Source organism: Excalfactoria chinensis, chromosome Z (assembly GCF_039878825.1).
Source record: "Excalfactoria chinensis isolate bCotChi1 chromosome Z, bCotChi1.hap2, whole genome shotgun sequence".
Classification (NCBI taxonomy): Eukaryota; Metazoa; Chordata; class Aves; order Galliformes; family Phasianidae; genus Excalfactoria; species Excalfactoria chinensis.
The window spans coordinates 22,992,025-23,010,977 of record NC_092857.1 but is presented as its reverse complement, the minus strand read 5'-3'; the positions used below and the strand labels follow the sequence as shown (position 1 = coordinate 23,010,977).

The 18,953-nt window shown below is 35.8% G+C and overlaps 1 protein-coding gene across 4 annotated transcripts in view; it reads left to right on the top strand.

The window, feature by feature from the left end:
* Positions 1 to 16,717, top strand: part of POLK (DNA polymerase kappa) — a 30,981-nt gene extending 14,264 nt beyond the window's left edge. For all 4 annotated transcript variants that reach the window (XM_072359229.1, XM_072359227.1, XM_072359226.1 and 1 more), the window contains exons 4-15: positions 266 to 418; positions 781 to 912; positions 1,888 to 2,041; positions 3,453 to 3,668; positions 5,800 to 5,924; positions 6,126 to 6,292; positions 7,207 to 7,239; positions 9,134 to 9,230; positions 12,101 to 12,272; positions 13,103 to 14,056; positions 14,824 to 14,875; positions 15,013 to 16,717. In XM_072359229.1, the coding sequence (XP_072215330.1) occupies positions 266 to 418; positions 781 to 912; positions 1,888 to 2,041; positions 3,453 to 3,668; positions 5,800 to 5,924; positions 6,126 to 6,292; positions 7,207 to 7,239; positions 9,134 to 9,230; positions 12,101 to 12,272; positions 13,103 to 14,056; positions 14,824 to 14,875; positions 15,013 to 15,097 (2,340 nt within the window). In that variant the 3' untranslated portion in view covers positions 15,098 to 16,717. The remainder of the gene's footprint in view (positions 1 to 265; positions 419 to 780; positions 913 to 1,887; positions 2,042 to 3,452; positions 3,669 to 5,799; positions 5,925 to 6,125; positions 6,293 to 7,206; positions 7,240 to 9,133; positions 9,231 to 12,100; positions 12,273 to 13,102; positions 14,057 to 14,823; positions 14,876 to 15,012) is intronic.
* The last annotated feature ends 2,236 nt before the right edge of the window (positions 16,718 to 18,953 follow it).

Here is an 18,953-nt window from a genome sequence, read left to right as displayed (position 1 = left end):
TTTTAAATAATGTCTATGACAGCAGCTGAAGTTGCATCTTTAGTGGTTCTACCCAGTTACTGTCTGCATTAGGTTTTGTATTTTTTTTCACCAGTTTGTTGCTTTTTGTACCATTTGCTCTAGCAGTGCTCTAACAAGTGTCACCAGAAATATATGTGTATATATTTTAAACAACATGCCATACATCAAAATTATTGGAATTGTGTGTACCTTTGCACTTCTGCAAGATTAATAGTTTTTTTAATTATTGCAATATTTTGTTCAGGTGGACAAGCTTGTGATGGAACTGGAACAGAGTCGCAACCTTAATAGTACTATTGTACACATTGACATGGATGCCTTCTATGCAGCTGTGGAAATGAGAGACAATCCAGAGCTGAAGGAAAAGCCTATTGCAGTTGGATCAATGAGTATGTTGGTAAGGCCAAATGTCAAACCGATATAGAAAGTGATTGCATTAATCTAAAAGTGTGATAAAATGCACAATAATGGCATGTAATAAAGAGAAGTTTCATGACTTCCTGGAAAAAAGAACAAGAACAGTGGAGGAAATGTTTATTCTAGACCATGCTAAGCTAAACTTTGTTTTTCAATAGAAAGTGTAGTAATAAAATGTTAAAGGATGCAAACAGACTGGAGAGGGGAAAAGAATATATTAATTTTCATCCTATTTAGTCTTTCCTATGTGCAGTTCCGTGATCAAAACTTGATTTAACACTAAGTGTCATTGAGTAAAACTTGATTACTGAACACTAAACTTACTTCTTCTTCTCTTCCAAGTCCACCTCAAACTACCATGCTAGGAGATTTGGTGTACGTGCAGCCATGCCTGGATTTATTGCTAAAAAGCTGTGTCCACATCTAACTATAGTACCATTAAACTTTGAAAAGTACAGAAAAGTGAGTAGAGAGGTAAGTCTGGTAAAACAAAAAACATTCTAACCAAAGATTGGTGTATTTTTTTTCAGACTTTATCAGTACATCAGTTTTAGGTAATATGAGATGTGGCAGTTTAAATGTTACATTAGAATGTTTGAACCTGTTAAGGATCTTGGATTTCACGATACATACTGCATTTATTGTTTGATGGGAGTGAAGGATTAAAAACTACAGTTGTTTTGGTTTTATATTTGTGATCTCTTGGGATCTGTATTTATTTCATTTTGTTAGCAAAAGCTGAGCAGTGAATCTTATGATTAATTGTTTACAAGAAGATAAGGTGCATATGATCTAATATTGTGATACCTAGTAATTGGACCAAAACTGATAAAATATGATACAGTCAAGTCTTTCTTCTTGCTTTAAAAAAAAAAAAAAGAAGAAGAAGAAAGAAAGAAAAGGGAAAGAAGGCATGAAGATGAGCAGCAAAATAAGAGTTTTTATTTGTCCTATTAATTTAATATGTTGTTTTGGAGGATGCACTCAAAATTTTTGTGTAAGTTTTGCAGTGACTCTGCCCAGAGCTTTAAGTCATTGCTACACCAATTGTTTGACTATAATTAAAATGTAGGCTTTTACATTTTGCATATGTGATGTCTGACAGACAGTACAGATAGATAAATCAGCTTCTGCCAGTTTCCCAGATCCCCAGTTTGTTCAAGTAGTTACAGCAGTGGCTGTGAACCTAATGTCAATGGAGTGCTTATTCACCAAGCTTAGTGATCTGTACAGTAAAACACCATGCTCAGAATCCCTTTACTTGATATCTTTGCACTTGTGAGAATTAGTGCTGTAATTCTGCAATATCCATAAATTATTTGCTCTGTAAATGTCTTTAATGGTGAATGGTCATCTTGAGGTTTCAGAGTACGTTTGTTCACCTAATGATTGTGCATCAGTGTCTGTTTTTACAGCACTGTTTTAATCTTTCTCCATACATTTATGAAGGTTAAAGAGATACTGGCTGAATATGATCCCCATTTTATGCCTATGGGCCTAGATGAAGCCTACCTGAATGTAACAGAGCACTTGGAGGAAAGGCTGAATTGGCCTGAAGATAGAAGAAGATACTTTTTGAACACAGAAAACACTACAGAAAAAAGTAAGCTACTTTCTTCTTTTGCATATAATGTAAGCTTGAGAAAAGCAACTTCCCTTGAAAGTACACATATCAGAGTGCATTCTTTGTAATTCTTTATACTATCTACCTCTGATTTGTTAGGTTACAGGCTCACTTTCTCTACTACTCAGCCATACACAAAAGCCATGCTGATGACAGGATTTAGAAATGTCGTTTCTTTAAGTTGTGAGTATGTATGTGTGAAAAGTGGTAGCAGGTTTACTAGACCCAGTTGCATGCTTTAGCTCCATATTCTGTCTTTACAATTCCAAACTGTTGTTTTGTAAATAAATAGTAATGATCTTGTGAGTTAAGGAAGTATAGAATAAATATTGATTGTTCTGAAGTATATGTACAGTTTGCTGAAGTGTTTTCTAAAACAGAATACTGCAGTGAGTTCTGTGCATCAGAAATGTGAGAAATTATCTGTAAAGAAAGTGTGTCTAAGCTCTCTTGAGATGATTTTACATGACTAGAACTGTTCAAAGAAATGAACGCTACAGAAATATGGTAATGCTTAAAGATGTGTCTGGGTTTCATATGGCTCTGGAAGGTGGAGTTAGATTCACACCTGCAACTGTGAAACCAATTAGGAATAGTAAAAACAGAGTGAAGTAAATGTTTAATTGAAGTGCAAACTGGATAGCTTGTAATATTGTATTAAAAAATGATCTAAATCATTATTAGGAGGATAATGAAGGAAGCTGTACTGAAAAGCATTAGTGGACTAGAACGAAACAAACTGGCACTGTCTATGCAAATTAAATACCACTGATACGTAGTCATGTGTCTCTTCATACTTATCTGCTATCTGTGTTCTTTTCCTACCACATACAGCACTGAGAATGTGAAAGTGTAATAGAAAAGTTTGTAGTCAGACAAAGGGCTGCTGTCATTCCTAGTTCTATGATGACTGAAGCTGAAGATTGGAAGCTTACCAGATTGGCTATTATAGAACCAGAGATATTGCAGTATCCTAATATCATTAGAAAATACTGGGGGGGGAAAAAAGCAGAGAAGATTTTTATTGCAAAGAAGAAGGGAGCATCTGGGCTTCTCAATGATATGAAACAAAAGTAATGCCAAAATGTTTGTGTTTTCTGCTATTACAGCACCAGGCATTAAACCTCAGTGCTTTCCTGGAAGTGAAGCCCAGTTTCGTAGCCAGTTCTAATCTCAGCCAAGTATAATTTTATAAAGAATAAAACAATTGTGACTCTCCTTTCTTCCAATGAAAATGCAATGCAATCATTTTGGCTAAATAAGTGTACTTTTTTGTTAAACAGAAAAAACAGAATTGCTAATCAACTATTTTCTGCTAGCACATAGGAAAATCAGTGAAATAGATGCTGTATATATATTGATTAATTGCTTGTGAATTTGTCTGATACAGATAAAGAGGATATAAACGTGTCTGGCACAATGAATATAGATGGATACTCTTCTTCACCGGAGCTGTTTGAAGATGGCACATCTGTAATGGATGATCACTCTGGACAAAGAGATCAGTCACTGAAAAATTTTGTTGTCTTTGGAACCTCAGCAGAAGAAGCTGTGAAGGAAATTCGCTTTAGGATTGAGCAGAAAACTCAACTGACTGCTAGTGCAGGTATTCAAACACATATAAGTAATAATCCTTTGTATTTCCACACTGTGTTGTATACTAATCTCTGTGGATGTTACAGGCTTAGGAAATAAGTATTACCACAGCATTCTTGTGCTGCAAAGAAATATGCCTCCTTTGCAATTCTGTAAAGACTTGTGTCTTTCAAGTCACTGCTGAAACCTTATATGTATCAAAGCCATCCCTCTCTTTTTTAAATTACAGAAGTAATTCTTCATGCTTCTTTCATCTTGAAATGGAGTAGTGTGAAGAAGTGAATTAGGGGGCAGGAACTGATGTTAGCACTGCTGATACTTGTTTTAGTGCCTCATGTAAATTGTTTTAATAAGCTTACGGCTACAGAGTAATACCAATTGCTGAACTGCTGAATTGGTTTTAGCTTGAAAAACTACTTCTAACAATTTTGCCATTCTGTTCCTTTTAATACAATATTAAAATTAATCTAAAGGATGATTCTTAGAGAAGTAAATGTGTTTAAATCAATAAAATATTGAGAAGGTTTGTAATATTTGCCATCCAAGCCTTCTGTCTTCAGGCAACCTACCTGCAAGTCTCAACCAGTGTGTTGGTAATCTGCCTTACATATCTAATAAATAAATAAATAAACAGTGTATGTTCCTAGCAGTCTAGTTTGGATGGCATCCAAAGTGCTTTGTGAACCAGGTTTGTGAGGCATCAGGGAATTCTGAACTTTATGAAACAAGTGTGAAGGCCAGGGAAATGTCAAAAGCAAACAGAGGTAAAGTAATAGTTAGTAGGAACAAACAGATGAGATTAGCCCATATGTTATGTCATAAGTAGTAGAAAAATAATAATTTTGTTCTTCTGAAGTGTTATCTCCTGAAGGATAAAATAATGTTTATGAAGCTTTAATAAATGCATGAAACATGGTTAGAAGGCTAATAGAACAATTCCAGTAAGCAATAGTGAAAGAGAATTACTTTTACCATCTGGACCATGGATATATAACCCCTGGGCTTACCTGGGTCTTGTTGAGAAAGAGGAATCTTGTTGGGCCATATTTAAAATACATAATACAGTGGTTAGTGTGTGTAACTAACAAATCCTCTTTCTTTTTTCTTTCTTTCTTTTTTTTTTTTTTTTTCTTCCCCCTAATAGTTTTTATTACAACATTAAAAAAAAAAAAAAAAAGTCAACAAAAACATAAAACTTGTGGGATGTTTGACCTTGTTTTTGTAAAATTGATGTATCACTGTCTGGTGCAATGGAAGTGGCTGTGATTATTAGTGAGTGCTCAAGGTGCTTGTCAGATTTTTGGTGTAATTTTACTCTTCTTGTGCATCATCCTTGAAAATAATTGTTCAGGAATGTAACGTACTGCCAAAAAGTGATTTCATGAATAAGATGTGATGGTGAGGTATATTTTTTCTCTGTTAAGATAGGCTTTATGAAATTCTTGTAAATTCTATATTTTGTTCGTAATGCTATTTACTTTTCTAAAAAGGAACAACTCCTGCTTCTTCTAAGTAGGACCAGTGGAATATTTATGTATTTTTTAATTCTAAGTAATTTCATAACAGTGCTGGTCCAGACTACTAGTTTAGTAAATTTTATCAAAATAAATTCAGTCTTTTTTTCTGAACTACAGGCAAGACATAACACCTTCACACTCAAGTTTATTATGACTGCTGTTGTAAGAATTTCCTTTTGTCTTACTATAATCATTTTAATAGTCATAAAATCATTCAGTCGTGTAATGGATGTTATTTTTAAGACACTTGCTATTTAATTCCTCATGACTGATTAGTACATGTTCTGTTACCCTTTCTTAAAATAGTAGATACGCTTTATCTGATGCATCAATTATTTTTAAACTGTCATATGTATTTATTTTCTCACAAGTTTATTACAGGTTTTGAGTTGGTTTTCTTTTTCAGAATTCCAAGAAATCTGCTTATTATTAGCTGCCGTTTCTCTTTTGCTTTTACCAAATGTGTAGGCTACTTTTAAAATATTATAAATATAAATTATATATTATAATTTTATATTATATAATTATATATTAATATATATTGTATAATTTTAGGTTTTTCAATAATGGATGATTAAAATTGCAGTCTTGTATTCTTAAGAGTTTTCTTTCTTTGTGTTGAAGGAATTGCTCCGAATACAATGTTAGCAAAAATGTGCAGCGATCGCAACAAACCTAATGGACAGTGCAGAATTCCTCCAGAGAGGCAAGCAGTGCTAGACTTCATAAAAGATTTGCCCATTAGAAAGGTAAGAGGTACTATAACGTTTACTATACAATTGTTTATGTTCCCGATGTTCTAAAACCAAGATTTCTCTGGGAAAAAGAAAAAAAAATGAATTCTAAGTAATATGCCCAGTTGTGTTTTTTCTTAGTATTGGATCCACAAATGGTAATTTCCATTTTCTTTTTTTTTTTTTTTTCTTTTTTTTTTTAAATTTTTCCCCTAGGTGCCAGGTATAGGAAAAGTAACAGAGAAGATGTTAAAAGCCCTTGGAATTGTGACTTGCTCAGAACTGTACCAGCAGAGGGCACTGCTTTCTCTTCTTTTTTCAGAAGCATCTTGGCGGAGTTTCTTAGATATCTCTCTTGGGCTGGGTTCAACGCATCTAGAAAAGTATGCTTTGCTTTTGTTGCTTTTATATTTCTACTGCTTACATTCTGCTAAATGTTTCCATGTGTGTTTTATATAACTTATGTTTTAAGGTATGTTATATTGAAAGACCAAAAGATAGTATGAAAATTAGGGTTGTGTGTAACATATGAAATTTAATAAGGCTATTAAAGAAGTTGTGTGTAAGGGTATTTTATTAATCAAGTCAGTACAATTTATTATACTGTAATAGATATATACGTATATTGCAATCAACAATATAATATAAATATATAACATACTATTATACTACATACTAATATATTATTATCCTATATACTAAAACACTATTAGATCAATATATCATATTTACTAAAACAACTAAAGAGATAACAGTTATTTATACAAAGCAGAGATGTTCAGTCATGTTTATTTTATTATCTGATTGTGCTGAAAATCATATTGGTGGTAAACTGTCATGTTTCTATTGAAAGTGAGTAATTTTTCTGTGTCTCCTATCATTTTTATGTTCATGTCTATAATAACTTAGGACAAACAAACATATGCATAGTATGTTTGAGATTTTACTAGCAGTATTTGTATTATACCTAGGAGAAACAGAATAAGATTTTTATTCAGTTTTCGGAGTACTCTTTTTGATAATAGACAAAAGGTTTATCTTGGAAACTGTTAATTCTTATTTACATCTGTAAGTATTATTATATATTATATTGATATATTTATTAAGTGATATATATATGCTCTCTTTGCACTCAGTCAGGCTTAATGTACAAGATTTGCAGAAAAAGCTAACATTCAGGTTTTACAGAGAAGTCTACTCTTACTTATTGAAGCATGATTAAAGTTGACTTAATGCCTAGTGAAAAGATAACTGTTACTGGTAAAGTGAGTATATTGATTTGTTTTTCTATTTAAAGGGATGGAGAAAGAAAAAGTATGAGCACTGAAAGGTATGTATTTTTGTCTTAAAAAATTTAAATTAATCACTAAATCTACTTAATGTCCAAATGTGTATCATTTTGTTAGTCATGTGTATTTACGTATGTTCACTGTGTATTCGTTGTGTATTTATGTATGTTATAAAGCTAACCAAGCTCACTAAATCACATTCAGGCTCCATCCTCATCCCAGCCCCTTTTGGATTCAGAATATCCTAGTTTGTTTTCCATTTTCTCATCATCTGCTTCTCTTTGAGCCATAATGTAGAGTGGAAGCACTATATTTTATGTTTCAGTTTAGTGCCAATATCAACCTAGTAGCCTGCAATTACATGGAAAATAAGTATAATTGAATGAAGTCTTGAAAGACACTAATTTTGCAGGGGTTGCCGAAATGTGTTTCCTTATGCATAATTTCTTACTAATGTAGTGCTCCTTCAGAAAGCAACGTGTTATTTTAAAAGGTGAGGTTTTGGAAATAAATTCTGGAAATCTTTTTGGAAAGAAATTACTGCAAAGAGAATCTGCAGAGAACTGTAGTAATTATCCTGCCCTCATCTTAGAAAATGAGGAAAAATCAATATTTCTATTGAGATGTAATAGTTTGGGGCAATGTTAGTAAGGATTTCCTTCTAATACCTAATTTAAATATCCCCTTTTTTAGTTCAAAATTGTTTCCCCTTGTTCTATCACTATCTGCTGTTGCTCTCCAATTATTTTTATAAGCCCCATTAAATATTAGAAGGCCAAAAATGATGTATCCCTGGAGCATTTTCATCTCCAGGCTGACCAAACTCAGGCTAGTCATGCTGGTTTGCAGGCTGATAGATAATCTGAATAGGCTATTGCCTTTCTGTGTCTTTACCTTTCTTTGTTATCTCTGAGCAAAGATATCTATCTTGCCCAATTCCAAACTTCCAAATCCTATGGCTTCCCGTATACTATGGGATTGCAGTGCTGTGAATCACTGCAGTATTACCTATGTAACATCAGTTACATCTTGGGTAATTGACACACAGTAATATAATCAGTCTCTTAGTTTGGCAGAATGCAAACATTCCTAGGGGAATGTGAATCTTAATACAGGATGGCTATGCAATACAATCCAGTAGACCTGAATATAACTTTGGGACATGAAAACTAGTGGAGCTGTAGGAACTTTGCACTCATAAATATAAAAATATAAGGCCTGAAATGAAACAGTGGATTTATGAAACTTTTCCAGAAACATCTAAGAGCTGTAAGTTTTGATTTCTGTGTGCCTTAAAACCATGACTAAGTGCGACTTGCTTTTCCTTATGTTATTCCTTAAAAGCAGATACATTAATGGAAAAAACAATACTTCATTTCCCTCGATGAGAAGCTCTAACAACATTTTTGGCAGAAAGCAAGTTTTTCATCCTCTGTGACTATCCATAATTATCCTAGTTGGCATATTTTTCTTTGTATCTGCATTATTTATTTCTGACACTTGGCTCTGATGTTGACTTTCTAATCTTCTCTTTCTTCTGATGTTACACAGCAGTGTACAAAGGAGATTACATACAAATTACTTTGCTGCCTCCATGAATTCAGTTGGTTTCAGTGTTCTCTCTTGCAAATATTTAAACATTAATGACTTCAAATCTTATTCATTTTCAACTACCGCACAAGAAGTTGAGCTGCTGAATTATTTCATTATTTGAGGGTTTTAACAAACATGTTTAAGCACATAAATGTGCGTAAATCTTTTTGTACGGTGTTTGTATCAGTATCTTTTTATATCTTTGAAGTAAACACTCAAATCCCACAAAACTTTCTTTTGATGTAGATTTGTTCAAGTGTTAAAAAAAACAAAAAACCCGGAACATTTAGATGGCAGCTTTAGGATTCATACTGAAAAAAAAATACTTTGTTTTTATCTTAGAACATTCAGTGAAATTAACACAGCAGAAGATCAGTACAGCTTGTGTCGAGAACTCTGCAGAGAACTTGCTCAGGACTTACAGAAAGAGGGACTCAAGGTATTTTTCATTCTATTTACTTTCTGAAGGACACCACTTTGCACTCAAAATGTAGTAGTGGCATGAGTCAGCATCACTTAATGGTGATGCTTAATTTCCTTCAGGAAATTGTCTTAATTCATTTGCAGTTAGTTTGAATGTTTTAGACAGTATTTTGATTTTGTTCAGATGGATATTTAATAACAAGTTTAGAAAAACTTATCTTGACTGACTAAGCTATAGAATACCTCAAACATTTTTGCTAATGGCAATGCTAATAAATATGAGAGCTGCTAAAAAGAATTTGTTGCATATGAGCTGTGCTCTGGTTAATTATAGAATCACAGTCAACAAGGTTGGAATATCCAAGATCATCCAGTACACTTAATGTCAGTATTTCTCCAGTAAACAACATCTTTTAGTACAACATCTAAACATTTTTGAACACCTCCAGGGACAGTGACTCAATCACTTTCCTGGACAGCCCATCCCAGTTCCTAACCACTCCTTTGGAGAAGGAATTTTTCCCTAACGTACTACCTGAATCTCCCCTTGCACACTTTGAAACTATTGCCTCTAGTCCTGTCGCTAGTTATGTGGGAGAAGAGACCAACCCCCACTTTGCCACAACCTCCTTTCAGGTCCCTGTAGAGAGAAATAAGGTCTCACCTGAGTCTTCTCCAGTCTAAACAATCTCAGTTCTGTCAGCCTCTCTCCATCAGACTTGTGACCTTACCAGCTTCACTGCTCTTCTCTAGACAAGCTCCAGGGCCTTGATATCCTTCTTGTAGCAAGGGGCCTAAAACTGAACACAATACTTGTGCTGCCTCACCAGAGCTGAGTACAGGGGGATGATCACCTCCCTGCTCCTGCTGACAGCACTGTTTCTGATATAAGCCAGCATGCCATTGGCCTTCTTGGCCACCTGGGCACACTGCTGGCTCATATTCAGCCAAGCATTGACCAACACCCTCAGGTCCATTTCTTCCACACAGTCTTCCAGTGACTCTGCCCCAGGCATACATTATTGCCTGAGGGTTATTGTGGCCAATGTGCAGGATCTGGGACTTGGTCTTGTTAAACTTCATCCCATTGGCTTTGGCCTGTCCAGATGCCTCCGTAGGACCTTCCTAGTCCCAGACAGATCAACACTTCCTCCAGCTTGATGTCACTGGCAAACTTAACCGAGGGTGCACTCAATTCCCTTCTCCAGGTCATCAATAACAATACTGAATAGAACAGGCTGCAATACCAGCCCCTGGGAAGGATGACTCATGACTGATTGCCAGCTGGATTTAGCTCCATTCATCACCAATCTTGTAATTCTAATATATTTAAAATGTTGTTTCTCTCCTATCTCTGTGTAGGATCCAGTCAATAGCCATTAGTGTAGTTTAAAAAGCTCACATGTTCCCAGTTTGCAGAAAAGTTAGTTATACCACTCAATGTGTGAATGATATGAACAGCCCCTGTATTCCTCCTCCCAAATTTCTTTTTATGAGGGCTGCTCTGAAGGTAATGGATAATATTTATGATCTTGTCTCATGACATCAGAGGCAGATGATGGTGGTATGACAGTAGAGGTTGAGCTTTCCCAGCAATATTCCTTTACATTTTGTTGATTTGTGACAGAAGGCAGCAGAGGGGTGAAATAAATGGGAGTTCCAGAAAAGAAGTGGACAGTTTCTTTTAGCAGGGTCAGTGGTGATAGCAAGGAGAAATGGCTTCAGGCTCAAAGAGGGTAGATTGAGGTTGGACCATTAAAGGTCCCTTCCAACTCTGAAGATTCTGTAATTCTATGACAATGACTTCTGACATGGAAGTTTGTCTGAAGCAAGGGTGTGGAACTGAATTTCTCCGTGAAGAGAAAATTGTACCCACTAACATTCATCGGCACTTGCTGAACATTTCTGGAAACCAAACAGTGGATGTGAGCACAGTGATGTAGTGGATGGCACATTTCAGCAGTGTTGCAGGACGGCAACATCAAAGACAAGACACATTCTGGACAGCTTTGTGGATATTTATGAACATGCCAGGTTTTCATAATTGCTTGCAAAAATACATAGTTAATAGTGGTGGCTGTGTTGAAAAATATTGGTTTGTAGCTGAGATTTTCTCTATCAGATAGTGTTGTTGTACTCTGTGGATTTCGTAATTTCTAAGGAAATAAATAGGAAGCATTACTTTTGGAGCAACATTTGTATTTTCTGGAAAGAAAGACTTCTGTAGTGGTCTTTATGGTAAAGCAAGGAATAACATTCAAGACCTAGAAGAGTTCTTGTTAGTCCTCTTCTGCTATAAATGACTGTCTCAGTAGGTGTCAGGTTGAAAGAGAAATCAACAGCAAATAGCTCAAAGGAGTAAGCTTACAGAGGTACCATAGCACATGGAGTGCCACTAATTTTCGCTTGGATGGTCATTCCAAATCACAGTTGTCGTGGAAGGTGTTGCCAGAGAATATCTGTACCAAACATAGGTGTTACGTGTTGCTCTGACAGCACTGAGGAAGGATTCTTGATAGGATATTACTTACACATCCTTAATAGTTTTCCCAGCAAAACTTAGATACCTGGCACTGAGAGTTTCTGAGTGAGGAAATAATGTGTCTGTAGCCAGAGCCTAAAATCTATTGAACATGTACTATTGGCAGAAGGTCTGCTGGGGACCAGAGCCAGCTGACCGCTTTTAGAGAATTTGACTTTGGCAGCAGTTTAAGAGCAAGTGTAGAATCTTACAGATAAATTTTTGACAGTAACACTCGCTGCATACAGATAAGAAGAAGGTCTTGACTGTAGCTCTAGGGCCCTTGTACAGATGCTGCAGTAATGTTTCTATGTGCGCCATATAAGATATGTATAACTTTTTTTTTTTTTTTTTTTTTTTAATAGGGTAAAACTGTTACCTTGAAGCTAAAGAATGTGAACTTTGAAGTAAAAACAAGAGCCTCAACAGTGCTGTCTTCTGTTTCTGCTGAGGATGAAATATTTGCTGTTGCGAAAACGTTGTTAGGAACAGAAATTGATAGTGTTGCTCCTCACCCCTTAAGGATAAGACTTATGGGTAAAACTCTTTTCAGAATTAGATCATATTGCATATGGAAGTAATAGTCTGTACTCTAAAGTAAAACTCGTATAAATGGATTTACCCTTTCTCTATTACCCTGGTGGTTTTTGCAAAGTGAAACAGCTCTGGAGTGCTGAATGTTTTACTAATTGAAATTGTACCTTTCCTGATGGCTCTGGAGCAACACACACATTGGCTGGAGAGTAGAATCTTAACTGCATTGCACTTCTGAATTCTGCTGCCTTAAAAAGGCTTTTAAATATGCTTTGCCATGCAGCAAAGATTTGTTTCCATACATAACCCATTTTAGAAACAAATACATTAAATAGAAGTGCTTAGGAATTTGAAGATGCTAAATTTTGTGAGAAATTTGAAAAATTCTGTCAAAATTAGTTCTGTATTTTGATTCTAAGGCCTGTTATTATGGGTACTTGCATTTCCTCCTCTGTGAACCATTCAGCAAAGTACAAAACATAGTTGTCTATAATATCAGAATGTGCTGAAAGGAAAAAAATTGTGAAATTTGATATGAATCTGTCATTTGTACTGAATTTTACATAACTCAGTTAAACAGTGTAAAGCCTTGTATTATGGTGCAGGGAGTTAATACTTGTGGGTATTGAAATTAAAAATAAAGTTGGACAAGTTCTCAGGTCTGATAAAACTAGTGATCTGTTGTTGGCATTTGGAGATCCTTTAACCTCTGTTTATAGGAAAAAAACATTCTTCTGTTGAGTGGATGTTCACCTGAAAAAGATGTTAAATAAGTATCAAATTTTAAAAATATTAATATTTAAAATTGTAACTGTTTTTTTTTTTTCCATTAGGTGTACGAGTATCAGGATTTCTAAGTGATGAAGAGAAGAAATACCAACAAAAAAGCATTAAAAGCTTCTTAAAATCAGGAAAAGAACTTGATTTTCCAAGGCTTCAGTCAGGGAAATCCAATCAAGAAAATCTCACAAAAAACTCAGAAGCATCTTCCAGAGGGAGTTTTTTTGATAAAAAGCGAGCTGCAAGGCTACTAAACTGTAATAATCTTTCTTCAAATGAAAGTGTAGGTAAGCAGCACAGTGTAAAATCATCAGCAAATTTTGTGGAAGAAGCAAGCAAGGTCACAGACTTGCAGAAGTCTAATGTATGTGAGATCTTCACGTGCCCTGTTTGTTTTGAGGAACAAAGTAGTAGTAATTTAGAAGAGATCAATAGGCATGTTGATGAATGTCTTGCTGGCAGTCTTGTTAAAGATACTATGGAAATATCAAAAAATGACATTTCAAGAGAAAATACTTCTAACTTCTTATCACACTGTAAAAATGAAAATACTGATGACTGCAAAGAAAATATAACAGATCAATTAGCAGGAACAGGCCAGTCAGCAAGTACATCTGAAAACTCTTCTTGCAATAGCAGAAATGAAAAATTCACTCAGATAGTCTCAGAAAAACCTCACAGAAAAGAGCAGCCTGGTGAGCTTGTTGATATTACTAGAAATGCAAGCATAAAACAATGTCTCTTTCCCAAAAGAAATTCACAAGAGACTGCAGGACAGTTTGGAAGCATGGATCATACAGAAGAAACTAGTTCATCCTGTTCTTTTGAACCCAAAGAAGACAGTGTTCTTGTTTGTCCAGTCTGTAATTCAGAACAGAAAACCACCAGCCTTATGTCATTTAACAGACATGTAGATGTCTGCTTAAACAAAGGCCTTATCCAGGAGCTGACAGAAAAAGATGATTGTTCTGCTAAGAATTCTGATACAGAAAATTCAATCAGAGTTGGTGAGTAGGCACATTAAGATATATTTGGTTATTTACATTATCTACTTGTGTAATACCAATGATGTGGTAGTTGTATACTTGATACGACTTAAGTTTTCATGACTGTTTTTCAAGACATTTCATGATATTTTTGCAACAGGTTCATTGGAATAATATCTGTGTAAGAGAAAACACTTTTATTTAAAAGATGCCAGATAACTTTTATTGACAAACAAGGTTTCTGAATGAGGTGGTAGTTACACAGTGCACTCTCATTTGCAGCACTGTTAACACAGGAATTACTGATCATTTCCATAAATCTTGTTTCCTTCTTTGTAACCATAATCAGTTTGGTGTCTGTAAGGTCACTGAAATTTAGGTGAAAACTACTGAAAATGTTATTAATCTAGATCATCTCAGAGGTTCAGCTGACAGAAAAGTTTAATTGATGTGCTGGCTAAAACAGAGGTTCTGAACTTAAACAAAAAGGCATGCATTGCTAACGTGACATCCTTCTGACAGAACCTGTCTTGTAGCTGTACCTACAACATGCTAAACCCATGGCCTGTGTACTCAAGTCATTTCTCTTTTTTAATGAAGCATTAATCATTGGCCAGATTCAGTTCCACCATTGTCAAATTTAAAAAAAGAGAAAAAAAGGGGGTGGGGGAAGAAAGAAAATCTTTATCCAGAACTGCTCTTTTCAAAGTTCTGCTATGTATATGATTTCTGCAGCATTATTTCTTTACCAAAGTAATACATTTTTGTTGTTTCCAATTACTCCTCAGGGGGTTTAAGCAGAGGACAACAGTGCACAAAACCATTACAAGGAACAAAAAGGTAAGGCTATTCTGAAAACTAAGTACTCAGCTCATATTTTAAAGCATTCAAGTTAAGAAAAAAAAAAGTAGTTTTAAAGTTGTATAAATATCTATATGTATCATCTATATGTAGATTAATTTTGTTTTTATTTTTAGGACTGGACTAACAACTTCACAGTCAGCATCAAAGAAGGCTAAGTCAATCAATTCCAAGCATACAATTGAAATGTTTTTTAAATGACAGTGCAGCACTGTACTTCATATGAAGTATTTCATAGTGTTTTATGACTGCAAATTAATTTAGCGTTGGTGGTAGGCTGGATTCAGATGGAATATGGCCGGATTCACATTGAAGCCATTGTATGTTTATCATACTCTGTTAAAAGGATGATATGTGAGGTAGAAGAAGGGATATAACTAAGATTTGGTTTTTGTTTTTTTTTTTTAATAATACTTTTTTTAGCTTATGGGAAATGAAATTGCTAGCAATTAAGAGTTCTTTTATATTGAACATGTGAAATTTTGTCAGAGTCACATGCAGACTCATGAATTGTCTCTGCTGTTCAACAAAATAAAACAGGTTGGTTAGAGCTGCCATTGAGCAAATCTGCATGGCAAGCATCTGAGAAAGAGGATGTCAAGAGGTAGTGTCACATTGTGCTTGCTGATGTCCCCCTTCTAAGATTTGACCTGCCACCCTCTCTGCAAGGCTGAGAGTTGGCATCCATAGTTGCGCAGGTTAATACTTCCTTGGACAGTTGAGCACCAAATTAATTTGTGTGATAACATAGAAAAGCCACACTCTTGATTTCTGTTGTTGTGAGTGTCTGTCTTGTCACTGGACCAAAAACTGGTTGGTCTTCAAAACAAGAATTCAGAGCACAGCCAAGCTTTTATTTTTATCACTGAAAATTACTTCAGTAGGAGGTGATGGACCCACCCTGAAAGGCTCTCTGTGGTGAGATGCAGGATGACTTTGCAGGATGACTGTGAGATGAAGAGACTGAGAACTTAGGTATTCTTTGCTGTAGTTAAATCGGTACCTGTTGGTTGGGCTAAATTTAATATATATCAGTGTGCAATAATAATATGAATGTTATATGAATATGTGCAATATGCTGAAGTATTCTTACTGTTTATCTATTTTTATTTAAAATTATTTTCTGTTCTTAATTAAATTGTATTTTATGAGTACTTAAGGAAGGAAGAAGTTTTACAGTTCAAATATCTGAAATACTCTATAGTTATATCCTTCTGTTTACACCAAATTGCTTAAATTTAGATATTTTATACTTAATTTATGATGATAGCATGTTTCTTAGAAGTTATGTGTACAGTGACAAACCCTTGATGAAATATGAACATGGATCATCTTTAAAATGACAATAATAGAAGCTTTTGTTCCATTGTTTAACTGTATGGGGATTACTCTGCGGCTTACAATTTTATTTATTTGTTAATAAATGTGTATTTAATATGTTTTAGATGTTTAGGCTAAATCCAGAATGTACTTTTTCACTTCCAGATTTTCTGTAATGATTTCAGTATCTCCTATCTGCTCATCTCTGTTTGCCAGGTGCCACTGATCTGTTATTTGAATTCAGTGCTCCTTAATCTGCTCTGGACAAAATAAGCCAGGCTAGTTGATACTGTTCTGCAGTCTGACAGTCGAGGTTGTCCAAACAAAGTCAGCGAACAGTCAGCATTAGCTGTTCTGCTGACAGAGGGAGGAGCTGGAAATTTCTGGTAGGAGAGACATTAAAACAGCTGAAGGAGCAGTGACTACTGTTTAAAAAAAAAGAACACCTGTCTCTTTATTGATTTTCATATGTCTAATTTAATAAAGCGTTGAATCCAAGATAACTTGTCAGTGCGTGTGTGTTTATTCCATGTGTATTGCTTAGCAAAAAAGGAAATTCCTCTGAGTGCTTGGACAAATGAAGCTAGTTTTGGCTTAGTCCGGAGAACTGTTCTATCATCTGTTTTAAAAGAGCTGTCATGGATTTGTCTTTGAGTATCGTGAAGTTAAAATTGTGGAGTGTGTTAGATTTGATGTGCAAATAAAGCTCATGGTTTGATTCTAGATCAAGAAGCATCTGTCTTTTGAGATACGTGTAAAATGTACCCATCTGGGAAGGTCAACAGTATCCTGGGTTGCATCAAAAGAGGGATGTCAGCAGGGAGAGGGTAGGATGTTAAGAGGAAACTGCTTGGAGAGTGGTGAGGTGCTGGCATAGGCTGCCCAGAGAAGCTGTGGATGCCCCATCACAAGACCAGGCTGGATGGGGCTGCGGGCAGCCTCATATGGTGGGTGGAATCCCTGCCCACTGCAGGAGGATTGGAACTGAATAGCCTTTAAGGTTGCTTTCAATCCAAGCCATTCTGTGTGAAGTAATCTCGAATTCCTCTTCTAGTTATGGGTAATAGAGAAAAGGATGGCATTTCTGTGATCTTAGCATTCTTGATTACTTCTGTAGAAGGGGATGCACAAAACATTCTTCTGTGAGGAACATGCTTGCCATCAGTGGAACAGTTACAGAGATGTCCCTCTTAAAAACAAGATGTGCTCGAGTTTAACTTGTAAATCTTCAGTCCTTAGAAACACAAACTGTAGAGCAGCATTCTCCTATTTGATCTGTTTATTGCTGTTGTAATATCTTTATGTACTTTCCTTGTATGCAGAATGTCTTACAGTGGTCGATGACCTATTTTTTTATTAGTTGTCCTGCCTGGATATCTCAATCCTTATTTTCAGAAATGTTCTACTGTGAATACAGTAGAAGTACTTTTGTTCATGCCGTTTTGTTTTTGAAGTTGCTGAATTTCAGTGTAGTAATTCTGCGGGCAGGAACATCAGCAGCACAGAGTTTGGGCTTGAATTGCTCTGATGGCAGCTCAGTCCATGCTGGGAGCTATTACAGGGTTTGTGGTATGCAGATCCAGTGAAGAGACTGAATTGTTGGAACCACCAGGAACCACATTGCCTTCAAGGGAGCGTAGGGAACAGCCTGCAGATGCTGAAGTTTGCTTTCCAGCTGTTATTCTGGGGGTCTCTGCCATACATTTTCTTATTTCCATTTTTGTATGTGAGCACCTGTTGACATCAAGCTTCTCCATTTAGTTGTCCTTATGAGGACAATTGAAAGAGATATTCTAGTAGTTCCTTGCTTTTTAGTTGATTCTGTGCCTTCATATTCTGCCTCAAGCCTTTTCTGCAGGTTGCTGGGGCAGTTTGAAAGAGTCAGTATTGTGGGAAGCGGTTAGAGATTGTGGTAGACTTATTATCTGTGAAGTTTGTGTGCATAGCACATAGCTGTGCCGGGAACGTTAGTTAAGAGAGCTGAGGGCTACGCTGTGAAGTGAGATTGTCTGACAGTAATTAGTGCGTGGAACTGACAGCTGTTGTTTCCAGGCTCTATCTAAAATTATGATCCTAGTGGACTGAAAGATTTCTTCTCTAACTCCATTGGGGCCAGATGTATGTGCTGAATCTGGTAAGTATAAAATTGCTTGTTGCCCCATTTTGGAAAAAGAGGGTTAATGTTGCAAGCCGTGAGGCTGCACTGCCTACCCAGTCAGCGCACAGAAATAAACCTCTTCCTCTTAAGAAGTTTCACTGGAATATTTGACTCACAAGCGAGAGTGTTTGATGGGCAAAATGTTCCGGGGCCTTTCAGATCGAATTTGCCATCAACACATACAGTGTTAATAATTGTGTGTAAGTTGCAAAGAAGAAATTACAGTGAAGGAAGTCGGTGTCTTCAGTTATATAAGACTGACAGGTGGTAGCTCTGCACTCTTTGAGCTACTTTTCTAATAGTAACCTAAAAATAATGTTAGGGATGCCAGCTACTGCTTTTACAGCTTTAAAAGGCAGCATTTTCTATGCCCTATCTCAGGTAGTGACTGTCTGCGTGACATGAAATATTCCATGCTGGTGTGAGTAAATGAAAGTAACTGTGGATCTGGAATTCAAGATTAATGAGAATTTCCTAATTAGGCAGGTCTCGATATGGCGACTCACTAAAACTGCCGTACTGATGTATTGGTTTTGACTGGACTCGGACAAAAATGTTCTTCTTTGAAAACGAACCAGA